Source organism: Gallinula chloropus (assembly GCF_964237585.1).
Source record: "Gallinula chloropus genome assembly, chromosome: 5".
NCBI classification, from domain to species: domain Eukaryota; kingdom Metazoa; phylum Chordata; class Aves; order Gruiformes; family Rallidae; genus Gallinula; species Gallinula chloropus.
In genome coordinates this window covers 11551432-11572411 of record NC_140090.1, presented here as the reverse complement: position 1 = coordinate 11572411, position 20980 = coordinate 11551432, and the positions used below count along the sequence as shown (strand labels likewise).

The 20980-nt window shown below is 38.0% G+C and overlaps 1 protein-coding gene across 1 annotated transcript in view; it reads right to left on the bottom strand.

Annotated features, from left to right (window-relative positions):
* The window catches only part of MYLK (myosin light chain kinase), a 143350-nt gene extending 130144 nt beyond the window's left edge, over positions 1–13206 (bottom strand). The window contains exon 1 of the mRNA XM_084265231.1: positions 13049–13206. Coding sequence (XP_084121357.1) covers positions 13049–13198 — 150 coding nt within the window. The 5' untranslated portion in view covers positions 13199–13206. The remainder of the gene's footprint in view (positions 1–13048) is intronic.
* Positions 13207–20980: the final 7774 nt, after the last annotated feature.

Sequence of the window (20980 nt, the reverse complement as noted above, 5' to 3'; positions counted from 1 at the left end):
TAAAGCAGTTCAACATAAGAAAAACAGGTTTTTTTGGAAACTATCTCCCCTCTTCCTACCACAAAAAGCTTAACTTTTAACACCTGAGAGAGATTTTTTACTTACAGTTGTGAATTCTTAATTCAGAAATGACACAGAGAAGTGGATAGGGATTGTTTAGACCAAGCATGGGTTTAAACACAGGTTTAAAGCACTAGGAAGCCCCCTGCTATGTATAGGATGAAATGAATACCAACATTCCACTTTGCAATTAGCAAAATACGTGTAGGTCCCAATTTAGAAGGAACATTATAAATGGCCATTTTCTCTCACAACTGATCACACTGAGCTGGAGACTGGGACATCATGAGCTCAAAAAACTCTGCTGATTCCACAAAGAAAAGTATAACTAACCAAGCATTAATTATTTTCAGAGCAAGGATCTCTTCATAACAATAATATTTGGGATTTGAATTGGCAGTCACATTTTAAAGATGATAATCCACACAGTTTCTTGTCTTTCTCAAGAGAATAATCATTATTCATTGTAATAACACTTGCAAAAAACTAATTTTTCAATTGCATATTATTTTTGGAAGACTGAAAGATTATTTTTTTCCCCTTACTGATGTGAAGTTTCTGTCTTCATAGGATGTTAACTTTTTTACACATCATCAAATACTAGTGAGCCAATCTTCTCTGTCCACAGCATAGCTCCTACAAAGCAGCTTCAGAGTCTCCTAGCCTGGGGATGCTGTTCCTAGGACTTCAGTATCAACAGGCAAGGAATCTCTATATAGAGACAGTGTGCTCTATAAGCACACACAGTATGCATGACCTATGGTTGAAAATGAATAAAAAAGAAAATATGTACTGTCTGTGCCCAAAACACCCAGTTACTGGAAAATATGCTTGAAGCTATGAAATCCATAATTAAGGGCAACAATCCAGACCTGGAGTGTAAGGTGGTAAGAAATACTCTTTGCTCTGAATGAACATGCTCGTACTTTATCTGTTTTCCACCAGACAAGATTTTTTTCCTGCAATTTAGGAGTCTGGCAGTGGCCACAGAAACTGCTAACACTGTGTTTTGTTGCTGAGTTGACTGCACAGTTGTACGTTCATTTAAAGACTGTCTGCTGATAGTGGCGAATGCTGCTGGCAAAGGCAGTGCTCTGGACAGGTTATAGAAATGCTCCTCAGTTACGTGTGCTGCTTCATTGTTAACGCGACTGGGTAGGGCTGGGGAAGCACACTGGACACGACATGACACTGGTTTTAAATTTCATTAAAAAGTAGAACTGACATGATCACAAAGAGATATAAAATGCAACGTTGGATTGTGAGGATATGAATACATAAGACAGCCTAAACATTTAGTATTTCTCGTTGTATTGTATATTCCTCTCTGTGCTACTTACTGCCATGCATTCCATAAGTAGGATTTCCAGCCATAAACCTACTGCAAAACATCAGCAACTCATTAGCAACCATCAGTGAGATTTTTATCTGGTAATATGTAAAACCTATAAACTTTCCAGTCTTTAAACATATACTTTTTAATAACAGCTCAGCAGAGATAACTCATACAGTACAATATACAAACTGCTGTGTTTAAAATAAAAATAAAAATCAAGGGCTGAGCAACAACTGTTTAAAAGAAAAAAAAACTCTCAAAGCACTAACTGAAATACTAAGTATAAATTGATGTGGCTATGAATGTCTAGTTCAACAGTTCAGAATAAATATTTATAGACATGCTGAGTTCAAGAGAAATTTTGTGGGCTTGCATCTTCTTTCCAATGCTTTCTCTCAAAACTAAAATTGCTGTGATCTTGGTAAGAGCAACACACACGTGCACTCAAAAATAGCTACATTTGTTTAGATTGTTGAAAAAGTGCTTACTCTGCATATGCTTTCAATAGAGCTTCCCTTAACTGCAGTTGCTGGCCTTCCTATTGAGAGATCTGAAAAAATCCAACATAATGGTTTCCATTAAACCTATGAGCGTGTAATAGTCTCCCAAGCAGGCAAATCTTTGTCTACTCTTCTGTCCATTAGCATATCCCAACAGGCAAGCAAACTAGCTTTTGTGTCAAGGCACCAAGGATCTAGTTCTGGTACTGTGTTTTCATTAAGTGATGCTCTTAATCCAAAACCTGTCACCTAGATCCTGGTGATATTTGCACCTATTGCAAACATCAACTTTCTCTTCCAAAATCAGAAGCTATTTAACTCCACTAAGGATAGGTTCAGGTCTAAGATACTAGATGAAGATTGAACTTCTGGGAGACAGCAGTTCAATTCTTAATCCAGGCATGTACTGCTGTGTGATTTGCCACAAAGCAATAAATTTCACCGTGCCTAAGTACTCCACACAGATGTCAAGGACGGTAATAATGATAATTTCCTCTCTCATTGTAGTTAGGAAGGTCATCAGAGAGCATACACTATCAGCAAATATACACTAGGACTCTAGTTGAACGAGGCTTTTTAAACGGTACCATGAAATAAGCAAAAATCAATACCATTTGCCATAGTTCTTTAACCTGTATTTCCAAGATTTTGTCACCCTGGCTTTTAAGATAACTTCATTTTGCAATTTTCATATTTGCCTCCTCATAGAGAGGAGCTGCTGAGATATTCTTTTATAAAGGGACACCAGGATTTATACAGATAAAAGAATGAAGATTAAGGATATTAAACTCTTGTTCCAGAGTTTTACTAGAACAGAAAAAAATTTAATTAGTTGTGGTCAGATTACAGATATGACATACCAGATACTGCTTGGGGGGGGTGTGCATGCTTTTACAAAGCTTTAACAAAAGTAGTGTGCCTTACACCAATATTCTAGGCTGTGTAAAAACACTTTAAATAAGATGCAGCATAACTATAGGCTTGCTTGTGTATTATAGGGCACACAGAAAGAATGGCAGCTTCTCAAGCCGCACACTTACAATTTGACATTACTGTGCAGCTAGAGGAAAATTGCCATTCTAACTGATTCAACATGAGAGTTGAGAGAGCACAGAGCTGGATGAAATAAACTCAATATTCTGTTGCCAAGAGCCAAGTAACCATGAGCAGAATTATTTAATTTGTCAGTCTTTGCTTCTCCATTTTCTTTGGGCTACACGTGTGGCTTATTGTCATCTTTAAATGAAAAGTTCTTGCATACATTACCCACTGGCATACAGTATGACTTTTAATTACTATTTAGTAAGCTCAGCTGTTGCATTTCTAATAAATAGTATAATCCATAGAGTAACATTTACTGTATTATTTTGGAAAGGTGCAGAAAAGCAAGAAAAATTCAGAAAGAAAGGTAAAAATGTATTTTTTCATTTCACCTCATTCTGCACATGGATTACAAAGGCCTCTTTATAGGCAATAAAAGCATGCAAAGCTGACTGGGAATTTGCACCAGTTCTAGCCACAGTATTTACAGAAGGCAAGTACTGCTTTGTTCTGTTGGGCTGTATGTTTACAACACTGCACTGATTTACAGATAACAAAGCTATCTTGATCCCCAGAAAGTCTAGAAAGAGATTTCTCTTTTGAAAAAGGAACATTTTCAGGTTTTCAGTCTCATGCAGAATGGTGCATATTCCTTAAACTCCTATGACAGAGAAAGGCATAAGAGCTTAGATCATCATTAGAATCTCACTACCACACATCTTTAACGTAGGAAGGTTAGCCTAGAGACCAGGTTACTAACTTGTGAGTCAACAAACATGACTTAATTCCCAACCAATAACCTGTCCATCACGTTTCCTAGAAGAATAAATTAATCCTGTTTAGGCAGACAATTCAAGGCCCGTATACACTACTCATGACAGGGATGACCAGTCAGTATAAAGCCTTGATTTTCTGGCTCCTACTAGTACAGGCAGACACATAACCCCTGACAACAGTAGGAGTAGCAGTATCTCACTCATAGAGCACTATGCCAGCATATCAACTTCTCTCCTCTTCCAAAGGTTATTTGCTCCATATAAGATAAGGACAGAGAAGTGGTTTCACATGTGATGCTGAACTATGAACTGTGATGACTTTTGATTTAAAAACCATAATGAAGGCAGGTTTGTTCCCAGACACTAAACAATGAACTCTGGCAGCTTAGGCATAGAAATATGTGTCAGGAACCTGTTAGAGATTCACTAACCTCCAGTAACACATTAAACACTGGACTGAGTGCCTATGAAAGGACAATCTGTCCTTGCCTCCTTTTGCTCCTGACTGTACTGTATCCTCTGGTTGTGCCCTGAATGTCATTCATTACTCATCACATCTGGGCCCTGTAGTAGGCACATGGCACTGCCTCCTGTGCTCAGAGCTGGTGGAAGCATGGCCCAGTGGTGATGGCACAGCCTGTGCACAGCTCATCCTCAGCTCCCAGCTCACTTTCCCATAGGGGGCAGCTCCCTGTCAGACAGACTGGTTTCTCTCCTTCATGAATGGGTCAAACTGTGCATGATTCACAGCAAGGTTATTTTCTGTTCAGCATGCATTTATATGCTAGAGAGCCCAGATGTTACACGTAAAAAAGGCATGTTTGTCTGGTTTTGCCCGGTAGGTTTCCAAACTTCATACTGTATCTGTGAGTGAACAGAGCCAAGTAACATGTCAAAAGCAGAAATTTTTATCTTGGGAGTCTAGGTGCTGGAGTGAGTGTGGACTGAGAAAAACCACAGTGAGTAATGATGTGTTTTGATTATAAACCATCTCCACATGTGGCCTTCTGCAAAGATTCTGGATGCATCATGCTTGCTGTCTATTAGTGACTTTATTTTCCTATAGGGGAAAAGCAGAATTATACCTAAAAGTGTGATTTGGTGTCAATTTGGTGTAATTTTGGTTAAACTCTCAGGAGTTTGACATTTATAGTCAGTCAAACACATACTTTTCTATTTTATGTATCTCCTGGTTACATACAGCACTGAACCCTTCCCTGACCTTTGTGGTTTCATCAGCCAGATGAAAGCAAGGTGCTGGAGTAGTTTAAACCTTGCTTGTAAAGGGAAAGGGTGAATACATTGCTAGTTATCCAAATGCATATCTATGTATTCCATCCTACCTTTTAAGTCAGCTAGAAGAAGTAATTTTAAAACTTTTTCTAGCAAGGGGCATATTTCTGGGAGGTGGGAAGCAACTCACAACAAAAATAGTTTCATCCCTCTCACGTCACTATAGGCTGTTGCAGCACAAGGAAAAGAAAGTTAACTGCTCTCACTGTTCCAGTTACCAGGTGGTTTTTAAACTTTAAGCCTATTATGACTGTGAATGGAGCCTAAGGTACAATTCCCCAAAAAGCACATTTAAAACATCATAAGTTGCAGTCATGTTTCCTGTACCACTAAGAACATCTATTTTAATAGGAAAACACAATGCTACCTGATCAGTTTTATTGCCAGTGGGACTGACCACAAGGACTTCCCCACTGGCCTGCAGGAGCAAGGAAGAATAGCCTGGAAAAGACGATGATGTTTTTTCAAATTAAAAACAGTATTGAAGAATCTAATAAGACCATGTTGAAATTGGAGAGATTCATGATTAACCATCATGGGACAAGAAAAATAAGAACTATACTGATTGCTTCTACCCTGACTTACACAGACTCAATCTCTGAACATTCCTTTCTTGGGAAACTGCTAGTTTTCTTGTATTCCTTTTCCAGGCATTTTTATCTTCCCACCTCTAAATGGTGGCCTTTATGATTAGTCACTGTATTTATCCCATCATTACATTTGTAAAAGACTGAACCTCCCTTACACCACAATATGAATATTTTATATCACAATTTCCTTTGCAAATTCCTCAATACATAATTTAAGATTTTTTTTCTCCTCTTAAATAGAAATAAGGGCTACAGCAAGACAAGAAATCCCTACTAATGCAGTAAATTTTCTTCAAATCAACCCTAGGGATATCTCTATCAATAAATCCTTAAACAAACACACTTGCCTTCTTTAGCTAACACAAAGCCACACTTTACGATGATAGATTACAGTAGGGGGTGATTACAGAATAGATACCTACAATAAACTTTTCAGAGTCAATGAGGTTTTGGTTCTCCCAACACAAACTTGGAGCAGGTAGATGCAGAATGCTACTGTCAGGTTCCCCATGTGATTTAATTCCTTCTATGTCAAAGTCCAAAATAATTGGAAACAGGTTAAAGAAAACAAACAAAGAAAGAAAAAGTAGTAAGAGCACTACAAATGCATGGTCTGGCTTCAGCTAAAGCAATGCTGGTTTGGGTAGACAGGACACAAAATAATAGGAGATTTCCATATGTACATTAGTTGCTGTGGGGTTTTTTAATTGTTTTTTGATACTCCTTTAGAGTAGTTGGTATCAAATCAACCAAGCATCTAGAGCAGCAAAGAATTCCTGTCTGCAAGTGGTTATAGATAAGCAATTAACATGGGAAAGGAAATAGAAAGCAAACAGAATAATAAATGTGATAGTGGCAAATAGCACATTTCTTTCACATTTTGGGGGTAGGTGAAAAGAAGTTTGGTTATACAAAAAAAAAAAAATAACCCTGAGAAATGGCATCTGAGCACAGGGATACTGTGTGTCCAGTCTTCCCCAGTCATGGCCTCTTTCCTGCTTAGAAATTGTGTCTGGGTAGAATTTGAGGATATTCAGCATTGTCTAGGATTTCTGAACGTCTGGCAGATTGGAGAAACTTTGCAAAAAGGTCTGACCAAGCTTTGCTGCCAAACATCCAGAAATCTTGGCTCTTTCCTCCGTGCATACACAGATCATTTGCATGGGACAGTGTACCAAGTCCAGCACTTTTGAGAATCATCACGCACACACGCGCTACACAGCATTAAATAATGCTACCTGGAAAGTCCTGAGTATAACTGTGATGGCCATAGTGACAGGTATGAAGAGAATTTGTGAGTTAGAGACACAGACAGTATTGGAGCTCACAGACCAACACTCCTGTCTAAAACCTAGAAATTTCTTCAGCAGCAGAAAATTGCAGATTTTTTTTCTAAAGGACATACAAAAGACAGGTAAAATGGGTGTCAACACAGGGGTGCTTGTGTCAGTTAATGAAAGGGTGTGTCTCTAATAATTCTGGGTGTAGATAAACTGTGCAGAAGCAATTTTGACTGAGTTCCACTTTAACCAGTTCCCAGCAGAGAAGCCACTCCCACTTCGCCTTTGTCTTAATTTAAACTTTTTGAGTCAATGTTTCTAATATATGCAAATATAGAGCTGTTATAGAAAAAAAGCAAATAAAATAATATGTGCATTGCTCATAAGAATATTTAAGTGGGTAGAAAACAGCACCATGGTAAGTGAATATAATGGGAGGTCAACTGCACCAAGGAAGAAGAAATTGCTGCAGAGAATCCCAACAGAAAAAGGATATGCAATAAGCTGTTCACAGCCACCCAAACTCCCAAACTTCTGTTGATTTTCCTTTTTCATTTCAGTTGTCTATACCTCAACAGCTGATACAAAACGTTTCAGTCACTTCTGAATGCACCACACTTTTCCAAAGAATGCTCATGGGTATATGGAAAGAAAACTCAAATAAAATCTCCAGTCTGACTTTTCAATTCTTTTCTCCCAAAAACTGTATTTTGTATCAGGTTTCTAGGAGTATTGCCATGGATGGTAACATCACATACAACCAAAAGTGGTCCCACCACAGTCACATCCCTCAGACAACTGTATTTTATGGAAACATAACCTTTCCTGAGCTTCTTCCTCATATGGCTAAGAGCAGTCACCCCTCCAGAGAGTGCAGATCCAAACCCATGGGCAGCGTCATGCAGTTAGCTGCCCAGTACATTGTGTAACAGCAAAGATCTCATGCCAACAGCAAAGGATTTTGTGCCACATCATCATCCTCTGTCATTATACAGGCTTCTCATTTCAGATCCTGCCACCTCAAATCTAGACATGCAATGTAATTGAGGCACATTTTGGGAGTGCCTGCTGACTGCAGTTTGGAAATGGAGCACACATTGCTGCTTCGAGTCCAAAGCAAAAGGAAGACACAGGTTTTGTCATGGAAAATTAGTGTAGCAGCCACAGTAAAACAAATTGGTTAGATCTCATTTTTTCCATTAGCTTGTAGTTGAAAGGGTTTACAAATGCTGTGGGACAGTTTCCCTTCAATAGTTCTTTAATGCTTCCCTACTGTATCTTTAACACATCACATAAAAGGGCCTCCTGTCTATCTCAGATGGCAGAATGACTATCAGCTCTATCTTCCCACTGCCTCTCGTTTCTCATTGCCAAATCCCAATTTATTTTCTCAGGCACAATGTTTCAAAGAATACCTGTGCAACCAGCAACAGCAAAAGCAGCTGAGAAGTTGGAAAATTGATGCACATCACTAGACTGAACTGATTTGAACAGATAGAGACAGGGTGTCACAACAGCAGGGTGATAGAAGGGAAGCACGTTAACTAGGGGCAGGATTTGACATTAAGCTGTCTTGCCTTAAAATATACCATCCAGCTCACTCACCTTGAGGGGCTGGAACAGTGACTGCTGAATGGGCAGCAAACTCTGAACTAAGCACCTCAACTTCTACTCAGATTATGAGCTACATGTCAGTTCATGGACTCTAGCTCCCTGGGATTAGAATACCAGATTAGATTTGGTAGCTTGATATCTTGGTTCTGGCCATTGACCATATATGATGGTTCACATGAAGCATAAAAACAACCCTTACTGCAATGTTGCCAACTGTACTGTGCTTTATCCAAGGAGAAAAATTCTTTCCTGACCCCTAGGCAATCAGTCTGTGGTCCGTAGCGTGATATTTGGCTGTTCCTTTCCAGCAGAGCTGTAGCACAAATATTTTTTAGGCTCATAAAATTAATGACCTTCAATATTACTCTCAAAAATTTTACATGTGTGCAGCCAAAGCAGGTTAACTGCTTGCTGCAATCGAGCACAGAGGTTAATATCACTCTGGACAGGGGAGGATTTGTTGGAAACTGATGTTTTTTGAGTTGTTTTTTACTGCTTGACACTCAGTGACATTACAATGAAGGACCAGAAGTATTCATGTTGTATTTTTGATGTAGTTGAGTCTATTGCTATCTAAGTTCAGCAAAATTATGTGTGGGCCAGTGATCACATCATTATCAAATAAAAATGATTGTTTAGGGCAACTACCTTCATTTTATTTTAAAGCAACAACCCTGCTGCAGGCTATTTTATTTGTCTCAGAATTCAAAGCTTAAAACAGGGAGGAAAAGATCAAAAGAATCTGGTTCAGTGGTTAGAGAATAGTAGAGATTCTAAATTTTTGTTCTCAGATTCTCCATCATTTCGCTGCAGAAACCAAAGTAAATTTGTGAGGTTTTGGATCATTACTATAGAAGAGGACAGCTGAGTTTAGGAGACTGAAGCAAATTAAATTTTGAACTATGACTAAAGATTACCAAATCATTACCTTGTAAAACAGCGTAATAATGTGCTCTGTGTTACAATTAAAGTATCCTGCAGAGTTTCAGAAAGTGAAATTTAGGATCACCCAAAGTCTGAAAGAATTGAATATGATAGTGTGCTTGGATTATGAATTGATCAAAAGTTATCAGCAGCATCAAAATACCACCTTGCCTGATAATTTACAGATGCTTATTCAGGTGCTGTGGCTGAAAAGGATTTCCCTTTCTCTCATGTGACACTTACCACAGAAACCCCCATGATATTTGCTACAAAGAAAGGAATCTCCTTCATTAGTTGATCATTACAAAATCAAGTTATGTTCAGCTGAATCAGAAAGATAAAAATATAAAATCACAATTTAATACTGCAAAGCACTGATAAATATTCTAGTGACTACTCAGAGAAACAAACAGCTTAAAACAAATCCTCATGACACTGCCTTGCTCTTTTATTCCAGCGATATCTTAAAGGCTTTGACAGGCAAGCTACAATGCCTTGGTACAAGGCAGGAGATTACTACCTTGAGCTGTTCACCTCACACACTGTGCAATTGAAGACCATCACATCAATCAATACATAACAAGCTCCTTCATCTTGAATTGCCATTTCACACAACTTACATGCTGCCTGGAAAGAAAAGCAACAAGTTGACTTCAGGGCCTTCTCTTTCTTGCTGATTTAATGAGAGCACAGGGATCACCACAATATCAAATTTATATCCTGTCTGGGGTTCTCCAAATGTTTGTTCTTTCTGATAAGATAAATTCCACTGCAGAAGAAGTCTTTGAAGAAAATCTCCTGTCTAGCCATTTAAAAAACTTTTTATTTTTCTTTAGCCTGACTCTAGTTTAATATTTATACTTCGAGATGAAGTATCAGGGACAACCCATCATAATATCTATAGCCTGTTTTCAGTAGCTGCTTCTATTACATCTTAATAAATTGCCTTTTTTAAGACTGTCCTTCTGAACTGGTTCACAGTCCTTCTGAACTTCTGGAACATTAAAGTGACAGAAACAGCACCATTATACTAACCAGCAGATGATGAACCTAGATGACCTGAGCTCTATTAAGTGACAGTATCCTTTCAAGCTTGTATTCCTCCTCACCCTGCCTGTTAGTAGACTAGGAGCACAAACAAAATACTTCTTTGAACCTACTAGTTGCAAACAACAGAACTAAAAACAATCTCTCCAACCATGTTACATTCTAAGCAACAGATCACACAGACTCAATTTTAATATGATTTTAGAACTAATTTTACTTGCATAAGAAATTAAGGAGAACATGCTATGCTCCATTACTCTCTCAAATTAGTATAATAGCTTGTCCCCTCTGAAGGAAAAAAATAAACTGCAAGTTCATATCTCAGCCTCCAGTTAGGGTGGATTCCAAGCAATTTGCAACTGATTCACAATGATGGATTGACTGGTTTAACCTTTTCAGCTGTGTTACATGTTTTTTCTCACCTGTGTTAGCTGAAAGAGGTAAAACAAAGCTCCTCCAGGACAGCAAGCTGCACTGAACAAGACCCAGGCAATACTCCGTGCATAGCAAGAGGCTGAAGTGCCAACGACAGTGGCTGCAATTGTGCAATCTTGGTTCACCAAGCCATTAAGGCAGGATACTTAACATGAAGTAATTGCAAATCTCATGTGTATTTCAGTGGAGCTGTGCTCCTCATCTTTGGCACTTAAAAAAAGCACTTTGAGTGCTAAATGTTTATTTCACCTATATGACATGCAAGCAGTGAGTATTATATTATCACCCGTTTCAAGGGTGGAAACTTAAAGGTTTCGTCCATGCTCATACATCAAATGGGCAGAAGTAGAATTTAGATTTCCATCAAGTAGGTTCAATCCAGGACTTCAATCAAAGCTTCATTCCTTCAAGGAAGTTTAATTTTAATTTTAAGTATTTTTTCCAAGCTACAAAAAAACACCCTCATACCTTACCCTTCCAGCTTTCTAAGCGACTTTAAAATGGGGATAGGTATCCCTGAAAAAAGTAACACTTTAAAACCAGATCTGAAAAGCTGCAAAGCAGTGATGGCATTCTAGCTTATAGGTCATTATACTTTAGGATTGCTTCCATTTGACTAATAATAAAAAAGTCTGTAGAGTGCACTAAAAAATGGAAATATCCCACATAAGCTTTTAATTAGGAAACTTGAGAAATGTAAACCCAAATCTTTCACCTTTGATTTCACTATACTGCTATTGCCAGCTGCAGTGCTGGAAGAATCCGTCAGAGTTTGAATATCTTGTGCATAGGTATCACATGCTCAGAGTGGCAACACGTTGCCACTGTGCCTGCAACAAAGCACAGCAAAGTAATGAGAGGAAAGGGTGAAAGAGAAAACCAGTGAGAGATGGAATGCTCACTGGGATTGGCCAATGTCCTACACAGAGGTGGTTTTTGACTGGTGCCTTAAAAAAAAAAACCCAAAACACAACAAAAGTAAGCCAATTTTAAACATCTTTCTAATAGTTTGATTAAAAAACCCTGTTCATTGGATTAAACATTTTCAGTGAAATTGTCTGCTTTCTATGGAAAATGCCAACTTTTCTTCAAAAAGTCAAATCAAAACTCTATTATTGTGTTTTAGTTTTGCACTTAAAGTTTATATACTCCAAAATTTGTTTTTCTACCCAGTTCCTGTTGAAAAATCCCAGTTCCTGGCCTTCTCTTGCATAAACAAATAAGATCAATATCAGATGCCCTCTACTGACCCTCTGTTTTAGTTAGTTTCAGAAGTTATGAATTTCCCAAATTCCTTCTGGCCCTTGCTTTTGTTACAGTAAAGTTGCTGTTTCCTGCCTCTGTCAGACAAGTCCCACCACTTCAAAGATTGAAAACGCTGTCAGTTTGATGGTATAGCTGTCAGCATGCAATCAGAGCCTGACACGGATGGAAGCAAGCTGAAAGGGAAAACTGCTGGCTCTAGGAAAAAGATTTATATTAAAGGATGTTAGCTGACCAAGGAAGAGATCATACCTGGATTGAAGCACAAAATAAATATGGATGCTACCAAGTACAATTCAATGTCCTAAGCACAAGGGGAAGCTGGATTCCTCACCCCACTACACATGCTTTTAAAACCTCTGATTTACCAAGTTGTCTTGAACAAATCAATCTTTCCTCTGAAAATTTTGCTTTCAGATTAGCAACTTCTATGGTGGGTAGTGCAGGTACAAATGTGTCACAACTCTCAAGCTAGGAATCTGTAACCTAGTAGGAAGAGTTTTTTGCAGCAGGGCTAGACAAGTGTTGCCCATTAAAGCTTTGTTAACAGGCAGATTTGGGATACAGGGAGATGGATATGCATTAGAAGAGTACAGACTTTCTGATCAGAGACAGCTTTTGAAGCAGATTTCCACTGATACTGGTATATTCCAGTACCTGGAATGCTCAACTGGGTTATACATAGCACATAGTCCAGTTTTGCAACAGCCTTGTTTACTCAAACACAGACCTGTAATGCTCCTTTCTCCTCAGAAGGGTAAACAACAGCGTGTTCTTCAGTAAAGGTCCTGTGTTACAGGCTCAACTTCACTGTTTTTGCTGCCTACTAGGCAGCTTCAGGAAAGTACAAAACCAAATGGAGAAGCCCTCCATCATCACTGCTTCTTACCTTCCCCTCAAATCTTGCGGTGGCTCCCAGCGGCACTCGGATATTCCGAGGAGGAAGAGTAAATGCTGGTGCTTCTGCAGGGACGGGGGGGCTGAGTGTCAGGGAGGTTTTGGAGACTCGAGTAGATGTAACCAGTTTCACATCCCCCATGATGTGCTCTGTAAAAGAGAAACAAACTGTAATATAGAAGTTATGACTATTAATTACTCTTCAGTAAAAACTAAGAATCAGATCAAGGAGCGCCTTGTTCTGTGTGTGGTATATTTGTATATATAGCAAGAAACTTCAGCCTAAAGTGATAAGTGTGTTTTCTGGGTGGGGAACTGAGACCCAGGAAGATTGCCTGGTGTGCCCACAGTTGTGGTCTGGATCACAGACTTGAGTTGAACTCAGTTTGAACTCTGAAGTCCCAGGCTAGAGTCTTAACCAAAAAGTCATCCTTTACAACTGCATTAAAAGGTAATAACTTATTTCAGGAGGATATTTTCACAACATGACTTTGATTTTCCTGGCCTGGAATACACCAAAATCAATAAGTCTCAAAAGTAGAGCCAGCGTTAAACAAGTACTTATGAAATAGAGACCTCTGTTTGCACTGGATTTAAGTTGCAAGCGGGAATGTGGAAAATCTGATTTTTCATACCATGCTTTCAAGATCTTAAGAAATATCTGGATATCTTCCTCCAAAGTACTGCGAGTACATAACAAATACTTTTGCAGAAATTCCAAGTCTCTACATCACTGCAAATCCTTCCACAGCACAGCTAGACCAAATTTCACAATGCCCCAAAAATGACATTTTAAACACCTTATTACAGAGATCTGCTTCTGAGGTGATGCTTCTGCACATTTCATACTTCCCAGAGATAAAATATTAGTTCTTGGGAAAATAAAAAGGCTGCAGTTGTTTGGAGAGAGGGGGAACAGAAAATTAATTTGTCTCCAAATAGGACTTACACTCCATACTTGGGTCACATGTATACATCTGAAAACCCAGTCCACATTTGGACATTGAATTTACATTTGCCAGCACATTTTAAAAATAATTTTTTCCTTAAAAATTAAGCACAAAGATTTATCAAATCTCAAATTATGATAAATATCAACTGTGATCTATTGTTATTTTTAGTATAAGACATCGATAAATTCGTATCTATGTAACTCTTCTGAATTGGCCTAAATCCCATTTTAAGGGCTTTCTAATTTTCTTCATTTCTGTCCTCTTTCTCAAAACACTTCCTTAAATTTCCCTTTTCCACAGATAATCTTCACTTTTCAACATGCTCAACTAACTACTCAGTCTTCAGTTTGTCTTCTCACACACTCTGCTCAGCTGCACATTTCCATAACCTACAAATGCCAAAATCTGCAATTTTCATGTGAAAGACTTGAAGCTCCTAACTGAGAAATCAGTCTGGCAATATAAGCCTGCAATAGAATTTTCAGCTTACCAGTAGTGAAAACAGTGTACAAGGTTTAATAGAAATGCTATGAAAGCCTTCTTAAGTATGAAGACACTGTAATGCATTTGATTTCATACAAAACCAGCAAGAAAAGCTATCCTTCCACACACATCTGTATTAACTTTGCACAGAGTGTACAAAACCAAAACATCATCAAAAAAGCATATATCCCCTAAATTTATTTTAAAAACAATATTACAAGAGTAGTAGAAATTGAAGTAAACCAAACCCCTAAAAACCCCAACCCAACATCCAGAGTCCAATACAAACTTGATATTTACCCATACCAGTGGAACTGCATTTTGGTCAATGCCATTATAGTGTCTGAAGTGAGTGAGAGAAAACTAGAGGCACTGCAGATGCTCACAGGACTACTGTGCAGTGATAACATGCTCTAACATCTGTCCTTCTATAGAGAGCACTGCTTATACACGGCAACTTGTTGAGTACACCACCTGCTCACACACAAATCTCCACAATGGGTGTGCTACAAGACCAAATCCACCAAGTACCTGAAATGGAGCCACCTGTGCATGCCCAGAAAATACATTGCATCCAACATACGCTCACCTTCCAAGCACCACTGGGCTCAGGTACGTTCAACTGCACTGGATGAAAAACAACTGTGGCTAGGAAATATCCTCTGATGAAAAGACTGAGCTAAATTCCAACACCATCTTTCCACTGATTTCTCTACTTGACTACACTCATCCTGAACATCTAAGCCACTCTTACTGGTCAGATTACATTTCTATTGCATGCTTCTAAGATGCAAAAAACTGTCAAGAAAGTGATGCCTAATATAGTGAAATTGTAAAACAAAGTAATAGCCAAACTTTTCCATAAGCACATCTTGCATGAATTTATGTTTTTCTAAATAAAGTGTCTAAACAGGATTGAATTTACAAATTAATATTAGCTCAAATCAGCACAAGCAGTTTTCTAGCAACATAATCCTCTAATCATTCCCATTAGCAGTCTGACTTTAATTAGCTATGTATGCTGAAGATGTTTCTAGCAAATAATTAGGATTTATTTTTTTTTTTCAGCTTAGAGGATGTTTAACTATTATGCTCCTAAACAAATAAATAATTCCAGGCTGTGCAGTCTGGTGTTACTATATAACTACCATGTCCAAATATTTTAAAGAAATAATCTTTAAGAGAACAAATCTTGTCCAGGCTTAAAATTTGATAGGCAGAAAGCAAGCTGATACTTAAAAGCCATAGAATAGACCTGATTATTTTTTATTTTATTTAAGCAACTTTCTAGAATGAGCCTACCCCTAGAAACATTTTCTTAGGTGTTTCAAGCTTGATGCTGGGTAAGATTTCAATGATGTTATATGAACTCACGTTTCATTTCATGTACTGTGCACACCTAGACTGTAGTCTTTAAACAAAACCAACTGTAACTGAACTTGCAACACAAACATTGGGGTATTAAACATAAAAGAAAACCACCGTGCAAATGTTGGCTTGTAGGGTAGCAACGTGGTTAGACAGAATTTCTAATCTGGATTTTTTTTTATTCTTAATCCTTTCTAAAAAGCACATAAATCCTTACAAATTCTCACAGTGTGCCCTCTAATCTTTCTAATACCAAAGCAGACTAATGTGTTTCAAGTATTTTCTACCAGGAAAAAAATCTCTGTCACTCAATACTCTGGTCAGAAAAATATACCCAAAGCGAAACACTGAGAAGTCCACCTCAGTTTTTTGTCTACTTATTTTATATAAGCAAATACTTACTATTGGCTTCCTACATAACTGTTTAATTATACTCATTTCTTTTTACCAGGTCCTTCCTCTGAGGCAGAAATAAAACGAGTTACAGAGGGCATGTGTGTGCCTGAGAGAGCAAAGCTCACGCAAGCGAGAGGAAACCAGAGCTGCCAGCTGAAAAACCTCTGACTTACTACTACTGCAACTCTACCCCGAGCAGCACATTTTTACTTGGTCAGGCTATTCTGTTATTTTAGCCAGACTGCCCTCTGAACCATCTCTGAAACCTGGATAGTACCTTTAGAGCCCTTAAAAATAGGAGCAAAAAGACAGATAGCTCAGGGATTGGAGCATGTGTTTGCTGTCTGGGAGTCCTGGCTGAATTCTATGCTCCACGATGGGCTGCCTGCATGACTCAATGCAAGTCACTGAGTCTCACTTCTGGCGTAGCTCCCCATTGGCAAAGCAGGGGTTACTGTGCTTCCTTACCACAAAGTAGTGCTGTGGGAGTAACTATATTAGAAGACAGGCATAAGACTACAGTAATAGGATGAAATAAATGGCAAAACAGGCAAAAGGCACAAAATTACCATAAACTTACAGGAAGCTGGATCTCATTATATTGTTTTAATAGATCAGTTGGGGGAGTGTTTTCAAAAAGCACACTAGGTAAAATTTATTCCCTTACAGAGCACTGATTCAACAGAGTTCTGCTAGGGACTAAATTTTACCTACTATGCATCAAAGCCTTCAGCATTTAAAAGAATGCATTTCATTTATAAACCTACTTGACAGCTTCCCCATTCTGCACACCTTATTTCCTTCCCTACAGCTTCTTTCCTTACCACAAGGACTAACATGTGGTTACCATACTTGTATACAAATCTACAACTGAACACATTCTCCACAGAAATACAGAAATGCATGTTATGGACATGTTATTAATATAAGAGAAATAGATCTTTTCTAAGGGAACAATAAGCTACTGTCCACAAATCATCCTTTTCTGATGTCCAGATCTTCTTGTGCCTATGCTCTGCTGTTCGTAGGCCTTGATAAGTGTTGAGAGTCAAGCAGAGTTTCAAGAATGTTTCAAGAAGACATCCTGCCACTATTGGAGCAAGTGAAAATTTTTATCTGTCCTATCTGACCAGGGTTTCTTCCTCTGTTGTTTCATCCATAAATAATCTTACTTATTTTCTTTTTATATAGTTTCTAGAATAGCCTTTTTAAAAAAATTTCAATGTATTTTCAACTCAGACCCCTAAATAGCCAACCCTTTTCCCATTAAATTTTGATAGCAACTATTAGACATGGCACTAGGAACAGGATCAGATGCCAAATCTTCATGCACAACTCCATGATCCAAAAATTTTGCAAGCTTAATTTCTGGCAGCATGATGTGTGTACAGTCCCTGGGCATGTTCCCACAATATGCATTTGCATAACTGTCCCACACCAATGGGAATTATAAACTTGCAATTTGTGTTAAAGCCTAGGCTTACTAAAATGGCAGGGAAAAAAAATTTGAAACTAAATTACAATTTCATTTGAGACCATCACATCAAAGATTCTCCCAAAAGTAAGCAAGTTCTTCAAGTGTCAGCATTTCAGTGCCTTGGATTTCACACTCTGCAAGTCAGCCATAAGGCTCTGCATTAGCAAGAATCTTTGTACACAAAGGAAAGAACAGGTTCAAACTGCCCCAGGTGCTCAGTTTAACAAAATAGTATTGCAGCCCCTCTGTATTCTGATGTAATAACATTCTCCAGGATGCTTTAAGGACTGAAACACCATCAAGCTCCAAAGGAGATGTACGTGTGTGAGACTGTGATAGAGTTTGAACTACAAACTGTAGTAGGAGCTTTCTGCTGAAGCTAGATCATTTTCTTATATAATACTAGACAATATCTTCTATGAGTTTGGGCTGCCCTAAGAGAATATTGTTTGTAGCACATTTCTTTTAGTCTACGATGTGTCTTGGGTATCCTTGCAAGAAAAAGAACAACTTTTCCTACACACTCTTTCATGGCTCCTGCATAGCTGTTTAGTAGCTTCTGGTGAACATACAAATTACAGTGGCTACTATAGAGGTGTCCATTAGTGGAAGCAGATAACCCACCACAATTGAGAACAAACTTCATAATTAATATTCAACTGACATCTCTAAGAGACAAAAAAGAATATTGTTACATGGCCTGTGTAACACAACTTAATTACTTTTAACAGACTTGAGAGGTAAGAAGAGAATCTGTTTGTCTAATCAATAAGTTTGGTACTTGTTTTTATATTTACATAACTAATGCAGCAAAACCCCCTGAAATGGTTTCCATGGAACAATCACATAGCTAGGTGAGGAGTTTCATTCTGATCTTCTATAGAAGAATAATTGAAGATGATGCTAAGTGACCTGTGCTTATTTAAAGATAGGTTTATTACAGCACAAGAAGAATGGCAGTCAGAAGCCTTTATTTATAAAAGCCATATAAGAAAAAAAAAAAAATCCCACTTGCTCTTTTAAAAGAAAAATAAAAACACACCCTCCCTAGCCCTCTATGCTGCATAATAGCAAAGAAATCCCTGGTAAGGATGTGACTACCTTGCACTACACCCAGTCATAAAACAGCATCTATTTTTCCTCAATTTACCAGTGCTGTTGAGGGTACTAAGGATACCAGGCCTACCAGATTTGTTGCTATCTAACCTTCACCTACTCTCAGTGGTCATGTTGTTGCAGTAGAGCACATCTAAGAGGAGCCCTGATACATGCTCTTGCACAATTCTGCCTTAATAGTTTACTGATATATAAAAATCTCTGCATAGGGTATTTCAGGTACAAAGAAGGATCAAAAAAACATATAGAAGAGAAATAGATGCATACCTTGGATAACATATACCGATCTTGATTATAAACAGACACGCTGTATTATTCAATTATTCCATAACCACTAAGCATTAAACTTTAAGAAGAAGCATGCCCATTACAAAGCAGCTGAACATGTCTCTTCAAAGAATGCAATGACATTTTAAGACTCATAACCTTGCATATTTAATTTGAAACATCAGATTAAGAAACAGTAAATCAGGAAAGACCACAAGAAACACAGCTTCTTTGCAGCTGTTATCTGAGTAGAAATAGGAGAAACTATAAGTGATATGCATTGGGCAGGTCCAGTACAGCACCCATACCTAAGAATTATTTTATAGAAGTAAATTGAAGTCACAGGGAAATGCAGATGGGAAATGGGATATAAGGTGGGTTTATTCTTACTGATTCCAAAGAAGCACGTTGGGGAGAGTAATTCGATCTGACTTCAAAACCTACCACAATTCTAGTTTATAAGCAGCATTAAAAGAAAAAAGAAAAAAAAAGAAAACAGGCAGGACCTACAGAAAGTTTTTCAGTGTACTAGACAGCAGGTCACAAATGAGAAAAATGAAAAAAAATCTACTGTTTTTTCTTTCTAGTACTCACTATACACCCAAATCCAGATACTTTAATCTTGGACTAAAAATCTTAATCTGAATTTCATCATTGACAGCTGGCTGCATAAAGGAATAACATTCTAACAAAAGCTTTTAAAGTCCTTGAATATTTTTGTGATATTCAGGGCATGCACTTACAATATCTGAAGAAAGAGTGATCACATCAGTCTTCATCTTACCCATAAACATTTGTACTTAATTTGTACCTTAAGTCTTATGCTTTACAAGTACAGAAAATAACTGGCGGAAGTTGGTGTTTATGATGTCAAAAATCATCCAAAATTCAAGGAGACTTCTGTGTTGTGGGTATGGCTTTGATCACTGAACAGCAAGACATGGACTACTATTTTTGCAAGAAGGAAAACAATTTCCCCAGTCCTGTTTTACATTTTAGGACATACACTAATGTAAGTAGCAGAGAAGCCTGTAGGCAGGCACTTGTTTCAAGTCATCTTCACACAGCAAATGAGACCTTCCAACCTGTTTCCTCTCTCCAACTTACATCTAATGTGGCATCAGTGACTGAACAACACTGAATACCCGAGGATCAGCTGGGAATCCCAGCTGACCATGGATTTAGGAAACATGGCTAAGACATTTGGAACAGACTCTCAAAAACTTCTTGAAATGCAACTTGCAATTCCAGAATAACTTTTCAGTGTCAGTGGCAGCCATGTGGAGATGAAACAGGTAAATACGAGCTGATAACAGCATGGAATTTGAAATGCACAAGCACAACTCTCAATTTTCCAAGTACAACTCTGTTTTCAGACCTTAATTCTCAACATATACAAGCCTAATAATACTGCTTTGCTAACAGCAGTACTTAGCACTTAACACCTCCCATCCAAGCCCCTTAAAAGCCCTTGTTATCTCTCCTAGTATTGCGGAAGAGACCTGGGAGAGAAAAAAATTAACAAAAATAACGATCTGAATAATCCAAGGATTGAATAAGAAAATTAATATTTTAGAAAGAAAACCAATCTTATTTCTTATTTATTTTATAAGGTAATTTATTTTATCTGAGTGCAGGTTTCAGCAAGGCTTCTAGCAGAGCTAACAAGCTTAATTCTGGAGCAAATTAGCATGGGGCAAATTCTGAAGGGTCTGCCTACTTTCTGTCTTAAATAAAAGGTTTTATAGATAAAGAGATTTTTTTGTAACATGTTAGCAGTGGTATGACATTATGCTGTATCAGCAGTTTAAAGAGAAATTTGTCTGTTGGGTGGTTTGTTTTGGGTTTTTTAGGTTCCCCATTT